The sequence below is a fragment of the Aethalodelphis obliquidens genome, unplaced genomic scaffold, assembly GCF_003676395.1.
Source record: "Aethalodelphis obliquidens isolate GAN/ISIS:26980383/991018 unplaced genomic scaffold, ASM367639v1 scaffold83, whole genome shotgun sequence".
In the NCBI taxonomy this organism is placed as follows: Eukaryota; Metazoa; Chordata; class Mammalia; order Artiodactyla; family Delphinidae; genus Aethalodelphis; species Aethalodelphis obliquidens.
The window spans coordinates 1,441,707-1,461,354 of record NW_020838027.1 but is presented as its reverse complement, the minus strand read 5'-3'; the positions used below and the strand labels follow the sequence as shown (position 1 = coordinate 1,461,354).

The 19,648-nt window shown below is 58.5% G+C and overlaps 1 protein-coding gene across 1 annotated transcript in view; it reads right to left on the bottom strand.

Annotated features, from left to right (window-relative positions):
* Positions 1–19,648, bottom strand: part of CACNA2D4 (calcium voltage-gated channel auxiliary subunit alpha2delta 4) — an 86,076-nt gene that overhangs the window by 27,982 nt on the left and 38,446 nt on the right. The window contains exons 19-26 of the mRNA XM_027093178.1: positions 19,445–19,506; positions 18,154–18,221; positions 16,058–16,103; positions 15,886–15,983; positions 14,479–14,572; positions 8,604–8,699; positions 6,522–6,649; positions 3,246–3,326 (exon numbers count right to left, since the gene is read on the bottom strand). Coding sequence (XP_026948979.1) covers positions 3,246–3,326; positions 6,522–6,649; positions 8,604–8,699; positions 14,479–14,572; positions 15,886–15,983; positions 16,058–16,103; positions 18,154–18,221; positions 19,445–19,506 — 673 coding nt within the window. The remainder of the gene's footprint in view (positions 1–3,245; positions 3,327–6,521; positions 6,650–8,603; positions 8,700–14,478; positions 14,573–15,885; positions 15,984–16,057; positions 16,104–18,153; positions 18,222–19,444; positions 19,507–19,648) is intronic.

Genomic DNA, 19,648 nt, shown 5'->3' with positions numbered 1-19,648 from the left:
CAGGGTGGGGTTCACCGGTCCCCTTTCCGAGGTCTGCCCTCCTGGGGAGTGCGATCCCGGCGAGTCCTGGGCCTCGCTCTGCAGGACATCAGCCTCCCCGCCGCTTACAGAGGGTCAGGTGGCAGGAGGCCGGTTTCTGGCTCTGCGACGGCTGTGAGTCTAGGGAGTGGCCCGGGGGAGGCCGTCAGAACATGGTTCTGAGGCAGGACAGGGGTAGAGGGGGCCGGGTGCAGGCTGCCCACCGGGCTGGCCTGCAGTCTTCCTTCTTCTGGTGCCGGCTGACACCAGACCTGGGGATTTTCTAAAGGGAGTCAGGGAAGGCTGGACGTTGTCAGTGGTGGTGTCTTTAGCCTAAGACAGAGATTTTTAAAGGCAAAATTATATTTCTGGTTTGTTGTTTCAGATGACAAATAAAGCCTGTATTTTCCTATCTACTTCCTGGTTTCCTTGGGCGGGAGGGGACGCAGGAGCCAGCAGCCGGGATGGCGGCCCCTGCCCGCTGACCTCCCCAGATGGGCGCACGGAGTGTCCCCAGGCCCCTAAGGAGGACGGCAGCTCCCGCCCGAGGCCTGGCCTTGGGGCGCCCCTGGGAGGGCAGCGGGGGAGCGCGGAGCCCCGGGCCTGCTCCCAGCCCCGCTGCGAGCGAGGCTGCCCTGCGGTCAAGGGCAGACGGCCACGGGGTAGGAGGCGCGCCTTGGCCCTGGGGACCCTCCTGCTGCCTGCCGGGAGGGGCGGCTCCCCGAGAGCAGTTTAGGGGACTAGGTTTCACCAGCCTTGGAGGGGTGTCGCTGGGTTTGCAGGACGAGCCCCGTTTAATGTCCTGTGCTTTTGAGGCTGACGTACAGACGACCCCTCCTCAGGGCTCAGCAGGTGTAGGATCAGAATTCGGGACTGGAGGGCGGGGGCGGGGCCGGAGGGCTGGGGCGGGACCGGAGGGCTGGGGCGGGGCCGGAGGGCTGGGGCGGGGCCGGGGGGGGAGTGAGCGACGGCAAGGCCTCCGGCTGTCTGCCCACCTGCGGCCCGCGTGGCCCACCTCGCCTGACTGGCCGGGCCTGGGCTACACGCGTCACAGTCTTCAGACCAAGACGAGATTCTCTTCTAGCCAGGAGCCCTCCCTTCGGTGACACCCCAGCGAGCCAGGAGCCAACCCCGGGGAGAAGGGAACCAGCAGGTCCCTGTTCCAGGAGTTCGGCTGGACTCCTTCCTGGGTGGGGGTAAGTGGGGAGAGGTGCCCTCCTGTGGCCCTGACCGGTACAGCAGAGCTGGGAGAGCAGGCCCCATGGGGGCAGGGGACCGCCTGCACAGCCTGCACAGGTGTGGGTAACGCGCAGACGCACTGTTCTGAGAGCGCCCCGCCGTCTGAAGGCTGGGCCGTGCGCACGCAGGCGGAACTCCAAGGAGAGGAGCCGTCAGGCCGCTCCAGACAGCAGGCCCTCCGCACAAAGGCTGCTGGGCTGGGGAAGCACACTTGCAGGTTACGGTACCACCATGACACTCGGCAGTATTTCCCAAGTGGGGCCTGGAGGGCACAGAGACTTGAAAGTGGATCCTGATCAAAACAGTAGATTCCTAGAAATTTTGCATGAACCGTTGAGAAATACCTGCTTAGACTAAGGTTAAGCGACGCCACCTCATTCACCTGCCTGGCCCTTGGCTGTCCCCCTAGCTGCCCTTCCTCCTTCTCCCCAGCCCAGGGCACAAACATCGAACGTGCAGCCTGTGCGTCACAGAACACGCGAGGAAAGGAACTGCCGGCACCGCACACACAGGCTAGCTGGTCCGGGTCAGGGAGGCTGAGCCACAGGCTAGGAAGAGGAAATTACAAAAGGAGGCTGAAAAGAATAATTGAAGCATAAAGGTCTCCAGTGCCTCCTCCCTGTCCTATCACATCCGTGCCCCCCGAGCTGCAGAGCGATCGTCTGCAGTGAGTTAAACCAGAAGCGCCCGGACACGGTTTCCATGGCAACCCCTCCTGGCTCTAATGCAGCGCCGAGTTAAAAATGATGTCAAATAATTGGAGAGTGCAGGGGAGCAGCCAGCAGGCTGATCCCGCGTGCCTTCTGCTTGCTGGGCTTTCGGGTGTGCGGGAGCTGAGAAGCCCACGTCCTGGACGGAGCAGGGGCTACGGGACAGTCTTTAGGGTCTGGGATTAGCAGGCCAGGCGAAGGACAGAAAGGCGGCTGGGAAGGCGCGGGTCCCTCCAAAGTGCCCGGCGGCGCAGCCTCAGGACCCCTGTGACACACGTGTTTCCAAATGAGGCTCTGAGTGACCAGAACAAGCCCTTCCCTCCCTCCCTCCTCATCGCAGCGTGGACGGCCGTGCCCTTGCTGGGGCGGGCGGACGAAGGGGCAGCCTGCCTGCTGGGCCGCTCCTCCCTGCCCTTTGCCCTGCACTCAGCCTGGGGGAGAAGACACGAGGGGCCTGCTTGCCTGCCCCTGGCAGCTGTGGGGTCCCCCACAATGCAGGCGCCCGACCCCAGTGCCCAGGACGGCTGAGAGCTGTGAGGGCCTCACAGCTTCTCAGAACACGGTGGGGTCTGAGACACGGAGACCGAGGGCAGGATCCTCAGGGCTCTCAGACGAGTGGGCAGGGGTGCCAAGGCCCTTCTTAGGCCCCAAAAAGCTGCAAAGCCGGGGCAGCTCGTGAGGCTGCCCGGGTACTCTCATGGCTTCTGTGGCCAATTGCAACAAAGGGTCATGATCCTGGGCCTTCAAGAGAGGCAGTCTGAGCTTAAATTCTAGTCATTGACTATTAGCTGTGGGACTTCGGGCAAATAACATGTCTGGGCCTCAGTTTCCTCATCTGTAAAATGGAGCCAAACCAGGTCACCGCCCCCCCCCGGGCTGGATGAGAACATGCACGGGAGCACAGGACTCACGTACGGGCTCGGACTTTAGGGTCTGAGTCCCAAGCCCACTCCTCCCCTGAGTGGGCAGTGGAGGCGGAAGCGACACAAAGAGGGTGGGAAGGAGGTCTGGGCAGGCTCTGTCCTGTGTGACCTTGAGCAGATCTCTCAACCTGTCTGGGTTTCAGTTTACTGCATGAATTCTGTTAGATCTAAGGCCTCACAGCTGTATAAACAAAATGGCTCAGGAAGACTCCACCTCCCCTCAGCCCCACATTTCATCTGGGAAAACACAGACCGTGGCCTCGCGAACCACGCGCGGGGCCGCCTCCGTCACTGGGCCTCGTTCTCGACTCGGACTCACAACTGCCCGGCCTCAAAGCCCAGGGGCAGCTCCTACCTGCAGCGATGGCTGTCCTGTTGTCCATGGTGACGGCTACAGCTGTGCTCACGGTCACCACCATCGGCTTGTCTGTATTTTCTGGGGGGAAAATTGTCCAGTCACTTTCTCTGCACCTGAGGAGGAGCCGGGGTGGCGGCGCGGGCTGGGAAGCCCAGTAAACAGCAGGCTAGGACGTTCCCTGAGCGAGCGAGGGGCTGCCCGGGAGGCTGCCTGCTACCACCACCTCGGGTCTTTGCGGAGCGCCTCGTACTTGCCTCCTATGTGCCGGGTGCCGCCCACCTCTCCATGCAGCTCCGAAGCTGCCAGGTCAGTGTGTGGCCCCTGCCCGCCTGGACAGCGCCGCACTGTCAGGTCCCTGACGCTGCAGGTCTGCTCTGTCTCAGGGCCGCAAAGCTGTCTGCATGCAGCTGCCCCACTGGAGCTCGGGGACCCCACGGGGACCCACCCAGGAGACTCGCGTGGCATCAGGGGCCCTTGCGAGCAGGGGACGGGCCGCGCTCCCGGACGCAGTGCTGGCTGACCCTGCGCTGTCCTTCATCAGTTACATGAGTCAACGTGACAACGACAGCCCCTTCGGGAAGCCAGACGCCAGGGCTGTGATGGGCACAGAGGCTGGCTGGCATCTGACACGTGCGAGGTGCCCCGTGAATCCTGGTGGCCTGCGTGCCACTGCCCGGCGGGTCGCTGCACGTCCGGGACACAGCCAGGCTCTGGGACCTCTCAGGAGAGCCAGGCCTCCAGGCGCAGAATTCAGGTGGCAGCCTCAGCCCTGCATCAGCACAGAGCTTTCCGGCTCTGAGAGGCGCGGACGAGTACGTGCCCGCGGCTTTTGGGCTCTACAGCCCTGGGAAAGGCACTCTTGCCTACGGATCAAGTGCGTCACTAAAAACCCCGAGAAAGGGGCACAGTTCTGCCACGTGCTCGCTTGTTAGAATGTCTTTACATCAAACGTTGCTTGAAACCAACAGGTCGTGAGACTCTTGACAGTGTCAGTCGTAGCGAAACTTAAATCCACCACTGGTTTCTCGTATCTGCCCTCTTGTCAGGATTACCCATCCCACCTCGCCGGAACCAAGTATCTCACAGAAATCAGAAATTACTCTGATTCTAGGAACTGACACGATGTAAGGTCGTCCTTGGCTCTAGGAATTGGCCATGACAAGGACACAAGAGACCAGAACAGCCGCAGAAGCTGGCTTCCCCGTCTTACTTCTAGAAATGTCTGGACGATCCTGATGGGGTGACCCCCGCACCGTTCCCGGCCGCAAGCTGCTTTCGGGACAGACCCGTGTGTGTGCTCCACGGGCTCGGAGGAAACACCCAGGCGAAGGTGTGGGGCGCTAATGACGCGGTCTCTGGGGATAGCAGGGATCTCAGGGCCTGGGTCACCAGGCACCGGGTGAGTGAGCCAGCTACCAGGTGGTAGGGGGGCAGGCCCAGGCCTGGCCCAGGAAGCAGGGCTGTGGGTGGGGGCACCAGGCCTGAGCTGCTGGGGCTGCGCTGGGACTCTGCTCTGTGCTGGCAGGTTTCTCAGCGCCGACTGCAAAAGGCAGCTCCGTGTGGGCAGAGCTCGCCCACCGGGCCCAGGCGGAGGGCTGCAGTCAGCCTGGGTGGGCGGGGCCCACCCCTCACCCTGCAGCCGCCCCTCCACCTCCTCAGGGGTACCCCCCATTAAAATTGTCGGTTTCTCCCTTTGGGGGAGGATGGGAGCGTGCAGGGCCCCTTGCCCGGTGGTCCCCAGCCGGCCCTCGTCATCTCGCTCTCTGTTCCCGCCCACCACCCTCCTGCCCCTGTGCAAGAGAGCTCCCCGGCAGCCAGCTCATCCTGCTGACACTGGCAGGAGGGAGCCCGTCACCGTGGGGGCGGGCAGGGCCTCACCCCAGACCCCCCGGGACCCCGTGGGGCCCTCCTGTTCCGGGGGGCGCCGAAAGGGGGAGCTGCCTCTGTGGCTGTGGTGCCAGTGCGGGAAGGGGCCCCTCCGCGGGTGTGCCCTGGAGTCCCAGCGCCTTACACACAGTGAAGTGCAGAGAGACCCCCGGTGTGCCCCCCGCTGTGTGGTCCGGGCGAGTCAGGCGCCCTCTGAACCTCAGACTCTCCTTGTGTAAGAAGAGGGCGTGCACACCGCATGAGCGGGGCGGGGAAAAGCGTTCTGTAAAGCACGTCAGTGACACCCCGGGCGGAGGATGCCGAGGAAGGGCATCTAGAGGGCAGGTGCTGCCTGCAGCCGCGGGCGGGGCCCTGGGGCCTGGGCCTCCCCAGCCGGCAGCTCAGCTCGGGGAGGTTCCCGTCGGGCGGCGTGAGGGTGGTTTTGGTGGCGGCGGTGGCAGGAGGCTATTGGCGGGCGGGCGGGCGGCCTGGAGGGAGGACCAGGCTTCATCCCAAGTCGGCTCCCGGCCGCCCTCTTCCTCACGTCTCCACTCCTCAGCCCCAACCTCGGCTCGCTCAGCCAGGACGCCGAGGATAGTTGCGGGCCCCCTCACCCCACGGCGCTGAGGCCAGGACCCCCAGACGTGACCCGTGGACCCTCTCTGGGCCGTGGTCACTTCAAGTGCGGATTGAGAGGGTGAGGCTTTGTAGCCCCAGGGTCCTTTCTGTCCTAAACACTGTGCGGCTTTCTGGGCGCTCTGTTAAAGCCACTTACCGTTTCCCGTTCGGGTTATTTCCCAGAGTGGGGGCCGGGCTGGGAGCTGGGGGCTCCAGCTCTGAGCCCCCCTGGCCCTTGGACTGGCAGGCCTGTGCTGGCTGGGTGCCTGAGGCCCAATCCGCCATCATCTCTCGCCCTGCAGCCCCCAGAGGCCTGGCGGCCGGGAGGCGCCCCGTTATTACCAGGAGCTGCCGGGGAGCAGGCCGGGGCTCAGCCACCCCCCTGGGATATAGTCTGTTCCAGGCAGTACAGCGGCCCCCCACGGAATAAAGTCTGCTCCTTTCACGGTTTGAGCAGCTCTCAGAAACACTCAGATGTCTGGAAATACACGACTCTCCAGAGACCCATTGTCCCGACGTCCTCCTATGCGGAATCTGGGCTAGAATCCAGCTCCTCCTGACTTTCCGGTCAAACCCCTTTCCTTTGTTACAGTTGAACTTTTGAACCGCGTCGTTGATTGCCGGCCAGGGAATGAAACGATCCACCCAGGGTGCAGGTGGAGGCCAGCGGGGTGAGGGGACTCCGAGGTCTGGACGTTCGGTCCTGTATCTCGTGGCGGTCTCCCACCCCAAGCGCGGTGGGAGGAGGGATGCCCTGGGCCCCGCCCTGGAGCTTGGGGTGTAGATTACCTGGTCCCTCTGCCGAGTAGAGGTTGAAGACCACGCTGCCCGGAGGCTGCTCGGCGGCCTGGCGGTACCACAGAGGGAAGTGGTCCAGGGTGAAGATGCTGGCCTCGTCCGCCGGCGTCAGGAACCTCCTGCAGCGAGAAGGGCCTGTCACCTCCCCCGGACCCGGGAGCACGGTCTTCCCCATCTCCTCGCTCCTACGAGGTCATCGTGGCTGGGCCAGGGGGGCGACTCCCCTCTGACTTGGTGGGGTTGCAGAAGGAAAGATTAGCCCCTGAATGGGTGTTGCCCCGGAGGATGCTCCCCAGTCATTCCTGCCTCTTCCGGAATCAAATGCTGGTGCAGCTGAGGGCACATCGTAGGAAGGGTGGAGGGCCTGTGTGCTGAGAGAGCCTTTCCACTTCTCTGTGCACTCCTTGCCTGCAGGGTTCATTTATTTGGGGTACAGCCTAATTCCTCTTTGTCAAGCTGATTAGCATGTCTGCAGGAGGGAACTGTATAGTCATAGAGGGTCATAAATTCCCCCAAAATGGTTACTGCAACAGCTCCTGCCGCAGGCAGTGGAGTCTCCTTTTGGGGGGCAGCTCAGTCTCCTTTTGGGGGGCAGCTCTACCTTGCTAATTACGGTTTTGCACTGCTGGGCTCAGCCCGCCGACAGAAGGGGGTGTTGGCCCAGGGCAGACTGGGAGGGAAGCAGGGAGAATCTGGTAGGGATTAAAAGAGTGACTGTGTAACCTGCAGGTGGATAACTGAGGTTTGATTCTGGGCATGCTTGGCTCGGGGCTCTCAGAAGCCCACCTGCCTGGCTGCACCGTCCTGGGCTGCACTGACGCCAGGGGCCAGGCAAGGGGAGCCCCCTGGAGGTGTGCAGTGCACGCGCGGCCGTTCGTGGGGCTGGTTCGTGACTCAGGAGGGTCTGTCTGTACCGACTTCCTTCCTCCGTTCTTGGAAGCCTTTTGGAGAGGGTGCAGGGGTGTCCGAGACCCTCCCCTCACACTGCCCGGTGTGGTCCCCGGTCCAACCGGGGCCACAGGAAGATGTGGACGTGCGTTTTTTCTACTGGGGGAGGAAGTTTAAGGGGATGAGGGTGGTGAGCTTGGGGAGGAAAGTTCCCAGGTGGCTCGAGGCCTTCGGGCGAGTCTGCAGTTCTCCCACTGGATCTGGTCCACCTGGGTCACCTGTTGTGTCTCTAACCGGCGGAGGAAGGGCTGGCCAGGCAGGATGTTTCCTGGGTTTCCACCTCTCAGGGAGGGAGTGGGGAGGGGGAGGGCCACCTAATGCCTCTTCCTAGAAGCGTCTGCTTCCTGGAAATGGCGGGTCAGTCTTGGAGTCCGTGAGGAAGACCCCCCCGATGGCGTCCTCCTGGGGCCATGGGTGGGCGGGAGGCAAGGACACTGGGGTCAGGTCTGCGCAGGAGACCTCTTGGCTGTCCCCCCAAGGTGGCCGCGGGCCCCCCACCTTGAGTCTCGTGGTCTGCAGAGTGGCAGGTGGCTTCGCTCCCCTAACCACAGCATGCTCCCCCGGGCACCCCCTTTGCTGCAGTGCCGGGTGGGACGCCCTGGTGGGCGGGTCCCGGGTGGCTTTGCTGGGGGCGGGGCTTCTCAGCCTCAGCACCGCCAACGTTTTGGGCCCGGGAAACGGCTGGGGGCCGTCCAATGCGCTGCGGGCCGTGCAGCGGCGTCCCTGACCTCTACCCACTGGACGCCAGTAGCAACCCCCTGCCCTCCCCCAGCTGTGACGTCCAGAACTGTCTCCAGGGTAGGGGGCAGAATCACCCCCATCTGAGAATTTCGGGCTTGGGGGAGGGGAAAGTTGTCGACAAAGGACGGGCACGGCCGGAAGATTCAGCCCATTGCTCAGAGATCTGTCCCGGCGGGAAGACCGCATCTGGTTCCCCTCTTGGGAGTGAATGGGGATGAGCCCAGGATGGGACCAAGCCTGGCTGGAAGGGGTGCTTCTCCGGCTGTCCCAGTCTGTAAACCCGAACCCTTCCTCCCCCCGTACTCTTGGAGTCCGGCACAGGTCTGCCCACAAACCACAGGGGCACCCCAGGGACCCCGCTCCCTGGCCTCCGGCAGGACTCACTTGTCAGAGACCTTTTCGGAGCCCACGAACAGGCTGCTTCTGAGGAGGCCGGCCCGGGTGCCCAGGAAGGCCATGTCCACCACATGCTCGGACTCACTGCGGGCAGACAGAGCAGAAGTCATCACCACGTGCCCGGGGAGGAGGGATGGGCGTACTGGGAGGACCTGCAGGCCTCTCCCGGCGCCGGGCCTTCTGACTGGGGTGGGTGGGGGCAGGTGGGTCAGTCTCTCGAGGGGATGCTGCTGGCCGTCTGCTGTGAGCATCCCTGGGCTGCACCTGCCCTCATTCGTGGGTCCCCTGGGCCTCTGCCCCTCTGCGTGCATGCAGCTTTGCGGGAAGTTAGCTCTGGAAGACGGAAGGAACCCAGGAAGAGAGATTTTGTCCCGGGACCTAAGGAAAGTAACTCCTTGTGACCAGCACACACTTAGTACCCCACCATGTGAAGCCCTTTGCAAACGTTTGCCTTATTCCTGAGATGGGGAAGGAGAAGGCTGTCCACATCCACAAAGAGGAGTCTGGGCAGAGCTCACGCCTTTGCCAACAAGACTTGGGAGAGCCCGCGGGCTGGAGGGCGCTGTTCCTTCTCTCACGGTCCCGGAGCGGCCCTGTGGGGACAATGCCCCACCTGGGAGAGTCACCTTTTTTGAAATGTCAACCTTACTGACGTATAACGGACATAAAACTGTAAGATAGTTGAAGCGTACATTATGGTGATTTGATATAGGTACACATTGTGAGAGGATTCCCTCCATCGTGGGTGCGTGTGTGTGCGCACGGCGCGTGCATGTGAACATTTAAGTTCTACTCCCTTAGCTAATCTCAGTTACACAATCCAGTGTTCCAACTAGAATCACCACCCTCAGGCCTTATTCATTTTACAGCTGGAAGGCCGTGCCCTTCACCAGCCTCTCCCCATGCATGTATCCCACCGCCAGCCCCCGGCAACCGTTTTTCTACTCCATGTTTCTATGATAACACTTTTTTTTTAGATCTCACATATAAGTGATACAGTGCAGTATTCATCGTTTTCTGTCTGACTTATTTCACTTAACATAATGCCCTCTAGGTTCATCCATGTTGTTGCCAATGGCAGGAATTTCCTCTTTTTAAAGGCTGAGTAATATTCCATTGAATATACACACCACACCTTCTTTATCCATTCATCCATCAGTGGACACTTGGGTTGTTTCTGTGTCTTGGCTACTGTGAATGAGGCTGCAGTGAACAGGAGGGTGCAGATACCTCTTCAATAGTCTGCTTTTGTTTCCTTTGGATAAACACCCAGAAGTGGGATTGCTGGGTCCTGTGATAGTTCTATTTTTAATTTCTTGAGGAACCTCCATACTGTTTTCCATAGTGTCAAAATCAGTTTACATTCCCACCAACAGTGCACAAGTGTTCCCCTTTCTCCACATCCTTGCCAACACTTGCCATTGCTTGTCTTTTTGATAATAGTCATTCCAACAGGTATAAGGTGACATCTCACTGTTTTTTGGTTTTTTTTAAATTTATTTTTGGCTGTGTTGGGTCTTCGTTGCTGTGCACGGGGTTTCTCTAGTTGTGGCGAACAGGGGCTGCTCTTTGTTGCAGTGCACGGGCTACTCTTCGTTGCAGTGCACGGGCTTCTCTTGCTGCGGAGCACGGGCTCTAGGCGCGCGGGCTTCAGTAGTTGTGGCTTGCGGGCTCTAGAGCGCAGGCTCAGTAGTTGTGGTGCACAGGCTTAGCTGCTCCGCGGCATGTGGAATCTTCCCAGACCAGGGCTCAAACATGTGTCCCCTGCATTGGCAGGCGGATTCTTAACCACTGTGCCATCAGGGAAGCCCCCTTGGTTTCTTCTTTATTCTATTTATACTTGACTAAAGAAAAACTTCTCCTCAACATCTGTTTATCCTGAGGCATAATTTGTAAGAAGAGGCAGGATAAAGAATCGTGTCTCTGTTTCTTCACCAGTTGGTACAAGTATGAATAGGTTTCCTAACATCTTCCAAAGGTGACCAAGAAGGTTTTTCCTTCAGTATTACTCTGAGCGCAGGATTTTAGCATGTTTACTGTGCTCTTACCTACTGCTGTTGTTACGGTGATGCTGGTCTGACTGCCTCTCGTCTGGCCGGCGAGAGCCCCTTCAGTGCGGCTCTGACGTCCTGTTGGCAAAACCTCCTTCGTCTTTGATGACTTGCCCCTGGGATGACAAGGTGCCCCCAGCTCATTCTGTCCACCCCTTGCCCCTGACCTGGAATCAGACACTTCTCCAGGGATCACTGACTCATTTTAGTGAGAACTTCTTAAAGTAGATATTGGAAGTCCACAAGCTGGGTCTGGGGTGCTCACTGAGCTTGGTCCTTTCAGTGGACGAGGATCCCCTCTTTGTTTCCTTCAGGGAAAATACATGAGTTCATCGATATTTCCAACTTGTATTTAGGGTCCCATCTAAACTTCTCTGATTTAAAAAATTTGCACCTCTTTTCTCGTTTGTTGAAAATCTTGTTCCTAATGACATTAACAATACTATGTGCTCTGTCTATCCATGTAGTTTGAGAAGAACAGTTTTTAAGATTTTGTTTAGTGTTTACAGTTCTGTTTCCAAGTCCCTTGAGAGAAGCCCCCCACGTGTGGTCATCGCACGAGCCTGCTACACAGCCAGGTTCACTTGCTTCATTTGCTTTCAGATTTTTAGAGCTTATTTCTTAAAAGTTAATTTTGTTTTATAATGATATAAACATTTACATGGTTCCAAAGTCAAACGCAAAATAAGGCATATTCAGAAGTCTGTTTCTGTCTCCATCCCTCTGTTCCTTCACTCTTCCTACAAGTAACCCTTTTTGTTTACTAGTTTATTTTTCCATTAAAATATGTAGATATATATGCACATACATATATATGTTTATAGACGTGTAAGTAACAATGAAGATATATTTGCATTTTCTCTTTTAGATAAACAGCAGGGTGTTATCATACACAATTTTCTCCATTGCTGAGACCTTCCGTGGCAATATACGTAGTTCTCAATTTTCAAGGCTACATAGTATCCCATTAGGTGGAGCCACCAGGGTTTATTTAACTAGGCTCCTACTAATGGACGTTTAGGTTATTTCCAATCTTTCGCTGTTACGAACAGCGCACGTGCATGTCTTTGGGATGCACTCCCAGGAGCAGGATCGGTGGCCAGAGTGTGCACGCATCTGTCACTTTGGTGGATACTGTCAGATTCCCCTCCACAGGCTTTGAAACATTCTGCATTCCCACCAACAGCGCACAAGAGTGTCTGATCCCCACAGTCTCGTGACAATGCCCGTCAGCAAACGTAAATGGTTGTCAGTCTAAATGACAAGTACAACCTCAGTCCACCTTCAACTTGCAATCCTTTTATTATGAGCTGGATTGAGCACTTTTTCGTACAACTGAGGACGAGCTGCATGAAGTCTCTGAACTGCCTCTTGGTCTTTTTCCCCGTAAGTCGTTGGTCGTTCACTTCTCTATTGTTGAAGTTCTCTACCACACATATGTAATATAGGGACAGTCACTCTCTCTTTGTTTTTTTAAGTTGCCAACATTTTTCCAGTGTGTCATTTCTCTTTTCACCTTGCTCATGGTTTTTTTTTTTTTTGCCAAATAAACATTTTATGTTCTTAAATTTATCAGTCATTCCCTTATGGCTTCTGAATTCTGAGCCATTGCTGGGAAAGCTTTCCCCACTCCTAGATTGTACAGCAACAGGCTCATGGTTTCTTCTAGCGCTTATACGGTTTCATTTTCTACATTTAAATCTCTGCGTCATTTGGACTTTATCCAGGTCTACGGTGTGAGGAAAGAATACAGCGTTATTGCTCTGCAGATGGCCCTCAAACCGGTTAGTATTACACAGTCCCTCTTTCCCTCCCTGGTCTGACACGATGCCCTTGTCATACGCTAAATTTCCACGTGCATTTAGATGAATTTGTGGATTTTCTTTTCCATTCCCTTGGTCTGCCTGTCTGTTCCTGTGTCAAAACCACACTTTATAAGTGGCAGAGGTTCTGTAGCGTTTTACTGTTTTGTGGGACCAGCCTTCCTTTGTTGCCTTTCTTTTTCAGCGTTTTCCTGGCAATTCTTGCCTGTTCTTCCGAATGAACTTCATTCCGCCTGTGTTTTCTTCTAGCAGTTTTATGATTTCAGGTCTTACATTGAAGTCTTTAATCCATTTAGGCTGATTTTTGTGTATGGTGAGAGACAGTGGTCTAGTTTCTTTCCTTTCTTTTTTTTTTTTTTTTGCATATGGCTGTCCAGTTTTCCTGACACCATCTGTTAGAGAGACTGTCCTTTCTCCAGTGTATATGCCTGGCTCCTTTGTCAAACAGCACTTGTCCGCATACGTGTGGGTTTATTTCTCCGCTCTCAGTTCTGTTCCATTGGTCTACGTCTCTGTTTTTCTGCCAGTACCATGCTGTTTTGATGACCCCAGGTCATCTCTCCTGAGATATTCTTTCCCTGGTCAAGAATATGTGTTCCTCAATGTTTCCCAACATTAAAAAATCAGCTAATTTCTGAACTTGGAAAGATAAAGATCGTGTCTTCTCTCCAAACCTGGTGAGCCAGCCCCCACTGTAGAAGGCAGGACAGCACAGGGGCCAAGAGTCTGGACCTGGAAACAGGCTGCCTGGTTTTGACTCCAGCGCGGCCACTTCTGAGGCAGGTGACCTTGGGCAAATTACTTACCTCATTCTGCCTTGGCTTCCTCATCTGTAAAGTGGGAATAATGACAGGACCTATATTGTAGGGTTGTGAGGTTCAAAAGGCTTAATGTACACTAAGCACTTGGAACAGTGCCTGGCCCTCTGTATTCTTCATTCTTCAGTTTTATTTAATTTTGAATAGATAATACAGTCACATGGCTCAAATTGGTATCAAAAAGTTATATACTGGGCTTCCCTGTTGGCGCAGTGGTTGAGAGTCCGCCTGCCGATGCAGGGGGCGTGGGTTCGTGCCCCGGTCCGGGAAGATCCCACATGCCGCGGAGCGGCTGGGCCCGTGAGCCATGGCCGCTGAGCCTGCGCGTCCGGAGCCTGTGCTCCGCAACGGGAGAGGCCACAACAGTGAGAGGCCAAGTTATATAGTGAAAAGTGTCCCTCCATCCCTGTTTCAGTTACCCATTCTTCTGACCAGAAGCAACCAGTGACAACTCTTTCCTATATAGCCTTCCATAGATATTTTATACATACACACCCCCTATATTATGTTTTTCCCCCTTTGATAGAGATGGTAGCGTACCACCAGGCACTGTTCTGCATCTTGCTTTTTAAACAGGTGTTCGTTCCTATAAGATTCTGTCGGTGTTTTCATGAGGACAGCACTAGGAGAGGTCTGACGTCGTCCTGATGTCGAAGTTGACTCTTACTGTTCAGGAACAGGTGTGGCCCCTGCATCCTTTACCTCATTAGTACCTTACACCCTCCTGGCACTCACATGCACACACACGCTCACACACTCACGTCCATTCATCTCTTCTTTCTACCTTCCTGCTAAACACCAGAGCCCCAGGTGACGAAGAGCAGAGGGGGAGAGGAAACCCACGGGGGTTGGACTCACCTTCCCTGCTGGAAACGAGGCCCCAGTCGGCTTGAACCGCTCCCTCCAGGCCCCGTGGCTAATGGGCTCTCATAGCCGGAGCCCGGCCCCAAGGGAGGGGTTCTGGGAACTGGGCCTGGGGCGTGGGCTGGGTGTTCCCTGGGAGGGGAGGGGGCAGCAGCAGGGGCCTTGAGGAAGCTTTGTCAAGTCCCTGCTGTCCCGGGGCTGTCCCTCCCACACCTTCTCACCCTCCTCTCAGGACAAAGGACACAGCGGGAGGCCCTGCCTCAGCTCAGGGACCCCAGGGGTGGGACCCTCAGCCCCACGGACGTACTCGGAGGTGTTGAGGGACAGTGCCGTCCAGTGCGCCTCCATGGGGGCCGTCACCACCGCGTCAAACAGCAGCTCCTGCAATAGTTCCTCGTCGCCTGGGGCAAAATACGGAGACCACCCTCTTACTCCCCCGTGGTCAGGAGCTCAGCTCAGCCCCACCCAGGGGCCCTGAACTTCAGGCACGAGACGTGCTTCGAGCTGGAGGAGGGCAGCTCAGGGGGCCAGGAGGCCGCGTCCTCAGCCTCCACCGTGTGGGCAGAACCAAGGGGCTGCCAGGCCTTTCCAGCCCGGGCTCCATGAAATCAGGAGGCCCACCCGCCAGCCGCCCTCCCCTCCCCTCCCTCTCGCCACTGGGCTCCGTCATGCCCACGCCTCCCCGAGCGCCTAAACCTGCCCCGGGGCCTGTGCACACGTGGTCCAGATGCTCCCGCCCCCTGCTTGCGAGGACGGCCCTTTCTTTTCCCTCCGCCCCTCTAACACGATTCTTACGTTCACTGTGGTGAAATCCACCCAGCACACACCCGACCGACAGCGTGCGGTCTGGGCATTTACACCTGCTCGGAGACGGGCGGCCCTCACCTCCACAGCACAACGTTCCCCCGACCCCCCAGGAGATCCACTCGGTGGCTCCTTTCTGTCCTCAGCTGCAGTGACGCCTCCTGACGAGGGCCCCCCCGGCCACGGTTAGAGCAGCCCCCCCTCCCCCAGGGCACCTGCTCACGGCTTTACACCCCCTGCATCGACACACTGCCGCTTCCCGGTTACCTGTCTCCTCCCCTAGAGCACAGGCCCCGTGAGCACAAGGGCCTGGCCTCTGGGTCACTGGCAGCTTCACTGCCCCTCTGCCCCCCAGGCCCGGCGCAGACTTGTGGGTGGAATGAATGAATGAATGAGGCCTTGTCAGGCGGACACGGGAAGCGGGGTCTTCTCCCCAGCGGGAGGCTGATGGGACAGGATGACCCGTGCCTCCTTCCAAAGAGGAAGAAAAGGGACCATGCGGAGGGTGGCCCTGTGACTCCCCAGCTGCATTAGTGCAGGGACGTGGGGTCACCTGGGAACCCGGCTTAGGAAACACTCAACAGACACGGCGTCCAGGAGGTGAGGACTTGAGGGGGCAGACATCAGCTACTGGCTGGGGGTGGGGACGGACCTGATGGGCAGGCCAGCATCCTTCACTGTGGGAGCCTTAACAGTGCCTGGGTGACAGACGCTTAAAGAGACCCTGCTCCCTGCCGTGGGGACACACCTGTGCCCCTGCAGGTCCCAGAGCTCTCAGTCACCGGCGTGGCCCCAGTGAGGCTGGCTCTGTCCTCTCCTCTGGGGACTCCCTGTTCTCCCTAAGCCATCGTGAGGTCCCAGCCCACTGTCCCCACGGAGTCCTGAGCTTCGGGGCCGGAGAGTCACTCACACTCCAGGGCTGGGTCCCGCCCGGTCAGGAAGCGGACCACGGCCTCCAGCTGGCTGAGCCTGCGGTGCTCGGGGTCGATGTCCGTGACGCAGTAGATCCTGGAACCCACGGAGCCCGTTACCCAGAGCCCACACCCTGCCCTGTTCCCCCCGCCCCGAACCCCCGTCCTCACCAGTCGCTGGCCAGGCTCAGGTCCGGGTGAAGCAGGTCGTGCAGGCCTGAAAGCAAAGTCCACGCTCACCCACTGCCCAGACTTTGTGTACCGAGTGCTCTAGAAACAGCGTCAGGGAAGGGCTGGGCCGTGTCCTGCCTCGTTCTCGGGCAGAGCGGAATCTCAGCCCACAGGACAGCTGGGCCAGCACAGGTCCCGCCGTTGTCACTGTCACGTTGCTTCCGAAACGCTTTCCTTCCCACTGCCTCCTGGACCCGCCCGATGGGATCGCCCTCAAGGAGACATCGGCTTCCCTGGCTTCACTGTACCGAACCGAGCCGCGGGGCCCTGCGTGTCTGTGGTGGCGTGCTCAGCACGTGTTTGTTGACCGACTGAATGGACGAATGCCCTCCTGTGCACCCACTGGTGCTCAGTTAAGATCTGTTAATTGAAGGAAAGGATGATGACATGCCGAGGGCCTCTGTGGAGTCACTGAACATGGTGCTGGACAAGCACACACAGGCAGACAGCTCAGGGGCGACGGCCTTCCCCACCGGAAGCCCATGGATGCCTGGTGGGTCTCACCACAGAGAGGGTAAGGGATGTACCCTCTGTCCTGCAGTGGTGATATCTGGGCACGTCTGGGAAGAGGAAGAGAGGAAGAGGAAGGAAGAAGGAGGCCCAGGGAGTTTGGTTGCTGGGGGGACAGTGGGAGACAGGGAAGGTCAGTGTCCTGGCGTCATGGACACGAGCCGTGACAGGAGCCTGGGGGAGGCGCCTCCTGGGACAGCTCCCGGCAAAGTGACCGCAGATGCGTCTGGGTGGGCTGGGGTCAGAGGGTGGGGCAGCACAGCCCAGGGCAGACCCTGAAGCTTCGGGCGAGGAGAGATGAAAAGGGGCCGCAGGTCACGGAAGGCCTTTAGCAGCGGCACTGTCCAGTTTGGATTTATAGAAAAATCCCTCTGGAGAAGGTCAGACCAAGGAAGACCTGCGGGTGTGGTTTCCAGGAGAGAGTGGGAGTGAGCAGGATGGAGGGGAAAGACGGGGGGATGACATGATCCAAGGGTCGGAAATGGAAGAACAGACAGAACGTGAGGTTCAAGGGCTGTGGCCGCGTCGTCCAAGGACCTCCTGACATGTCAAGGGCCCACGTGGTTTTGTTCTCCCAAGGCGCCCAGGCAGCTGCAAGTCCAGGGCGGGTGGGGGTGGAGGGTCTCTCTCCCATCCTCCTGCAACGCGCCTCCTCCCATCCCCATTCACATCCCACAGGCTCCTGTAATGGGTGGAATTGTGTCCCCCAAAGATGTGTGAAGTGTCAACCCCGTCTCTGTGGACGTGACCTTATCTGGAAATAGGATCGTGGCAGATGTAACCAAGTTAAGATGAGGTCGCTGGGCTTCCCTGGTGGTGCAGTGGTTGAGAGTCCGCCTGCCGATGCAGGGGACACGGGTTCGTGCCCCGGTCCGGGAAGATCCCACGTGCCGCGGAGCGGCTGGGCCCGTGAGCCATGGCCGCTGAGCCTGCGCGTCCGGAGCCTGTGCTCCGCAACGGGAGAGGCCACGACAGTGAGAGGCCCACGTTCCGCAAAAAAAAAAAAAAAAAAAAGATGAGGTCGCTGATAAGAAGGGAAAATTGAGACTCACGAGGGGAGAAGCTGTGTGATGACCGAGGCAGAGACGGGAGAGTGGCAGCCACAAGCCCAGGGCCAGTGGGAGCCGGGAGGGGCAGGAGGGACAGTGCCCTGGAGGCGCTGGGCAAAGCGGGGCTCCCAGAACAGAGAAGCTGGCCAGTTTTGGGGGCAGCCCCAGCGAGCGGCTACGGATCTGCCCACTCGCCCTCCCAGGCCTCTTCTTTCCCTGTGGATGGTCTGACAGGTAAGCCCCGCCCTGTCCAGCAAGGCCGCCCAGAGTCTGACCACCTGTCTGGCAGGTCTTAGACTCCGCGGGTTGTGGCGACTGTCCAGCAGACCCTGCGGGCCCTGGAACCGGGGATGCCAGGCCCCTCTAGCCACGTAGCCCTGCCCGCAGAGCCCCTGCCGGGATGGCCCTGCCCCGTGTTCCCGGAGAAGCCAGTTTTCCTCCGAACTGCCCGCCAGTCCTGGGCGCCGGCCGACCCACCTTCTTCCACAGACGTGTTCCCCAGGAGGACGTATTCGCCGTGGCCGCGGGACAGCACCACTCCCAAACTGTTGGCAGAGTGAAGGACGCCGGCTCGCCACCAGCTGGTGCCCGGCCCAGCCCAGCCCCGTCCTCTGCGCTTCCGAGCCTCCCACACCCACGACAGGGCGCACAGCCAGCCCCTGCCCGCCCTGGCCCCGGCGTCCCCTCCAAAACACAGGCAGCACTTCTGTTTTGTCATCAGCCTTTTTCCTGGGAAGGACGCTGGACACGACAGGACAAAGGCCCCCTCCACTCTCATTTTGTCAGATTCACCCTGGACCTGTCGGGGCCCCCAGGGACGGGGAGGGGTCTCTGTGTCCCACGCGTCCCGCAGTCGGGAGGCCCCTCCTGCCTGGAGAATCCCACCATGCCTTCGTCAGGAAAAGCATCGCTTCTGAACCTTGGCTGGATACCTGAACCACTTGGGTCGGGGGGCTTTACAGGGTACGAGCGCCCGGGCCCACCCCAGGAATGCCAAGTAAGGTAAGAAGGAGGACCTGGACGCTGGCGATGTTACAAGGACCCACAGGTGCTCCAGGAGCAGTCAGGGCTGGGAACCACCCTTCACTGAGAAATGGGTAATTCAGAGAGAAGCCCCATTTGTTCCCTAAACTGTGTGATACTAGAGTGAATATTTATGTGGTGGGAGGGAACCTGAGAGCTCTTCAAATCCCATCTTTCATCTTACAATTGCTTATGATTGCGTTGCTTAAAATCTCTAGGTCGATCATGTCATTTAATCCACCCAGTTCCGCCCAAAGGCAGCTGTAATTACCCCTACTTTACAGAGGTGGAACCTGAAGCACAGAGGCTGAGAAACTTGACTAAGGTCACAGCCTGTGCGTGGTGGCTCCAGGCCCTGCACACCAGGCTGCACTGCACACCGGGCTGCACTGCACACCAGGCTGTACTGCACACCGGGCTGCACTGCACACCGGGCTGCACTGCACACTGGGCTGCACTGGCAAAGCAGGTGCAGACCTCAGAATGAGCCCTGCACACTGGGCTGCACTGCGCACCGGGCTGCACTGCGCACCGGGCTGCACTGCACACAGGGCTGCACTGCACACCGGGCTGCACTGGCACAGCAGGTGCAGACCTCAGAATGCAGACCTGAGTCTTCTTCTGTTACCACAAAATTGCCAACTACCTAGAAGTAAATCCACCTCCAGACCTGAAAGTCCCACCTGAGCTGTCGGCTTTCATGTTGCACCCATCCCTCCCCTGCAGACAAGACCCGGCCCCTCACCTGAAAGGCGTGTCACTGATGTCCGTGAAGAAGTAGTCGTTGGTCAGGAAAAGAACTCGCTTCTGAAAGAGGCACCAGGAAAGGTGCTTGCTGGGGAGGGAGCGCCAACCGTCCCTCCCCTCCCTCCCCTCCCGCCTCCCTTTCCTCCCCTCCCTCCCTCCCATCCCCCTCCCTCCCCCACCCCCCCATCCCCCTCCCTCCCCC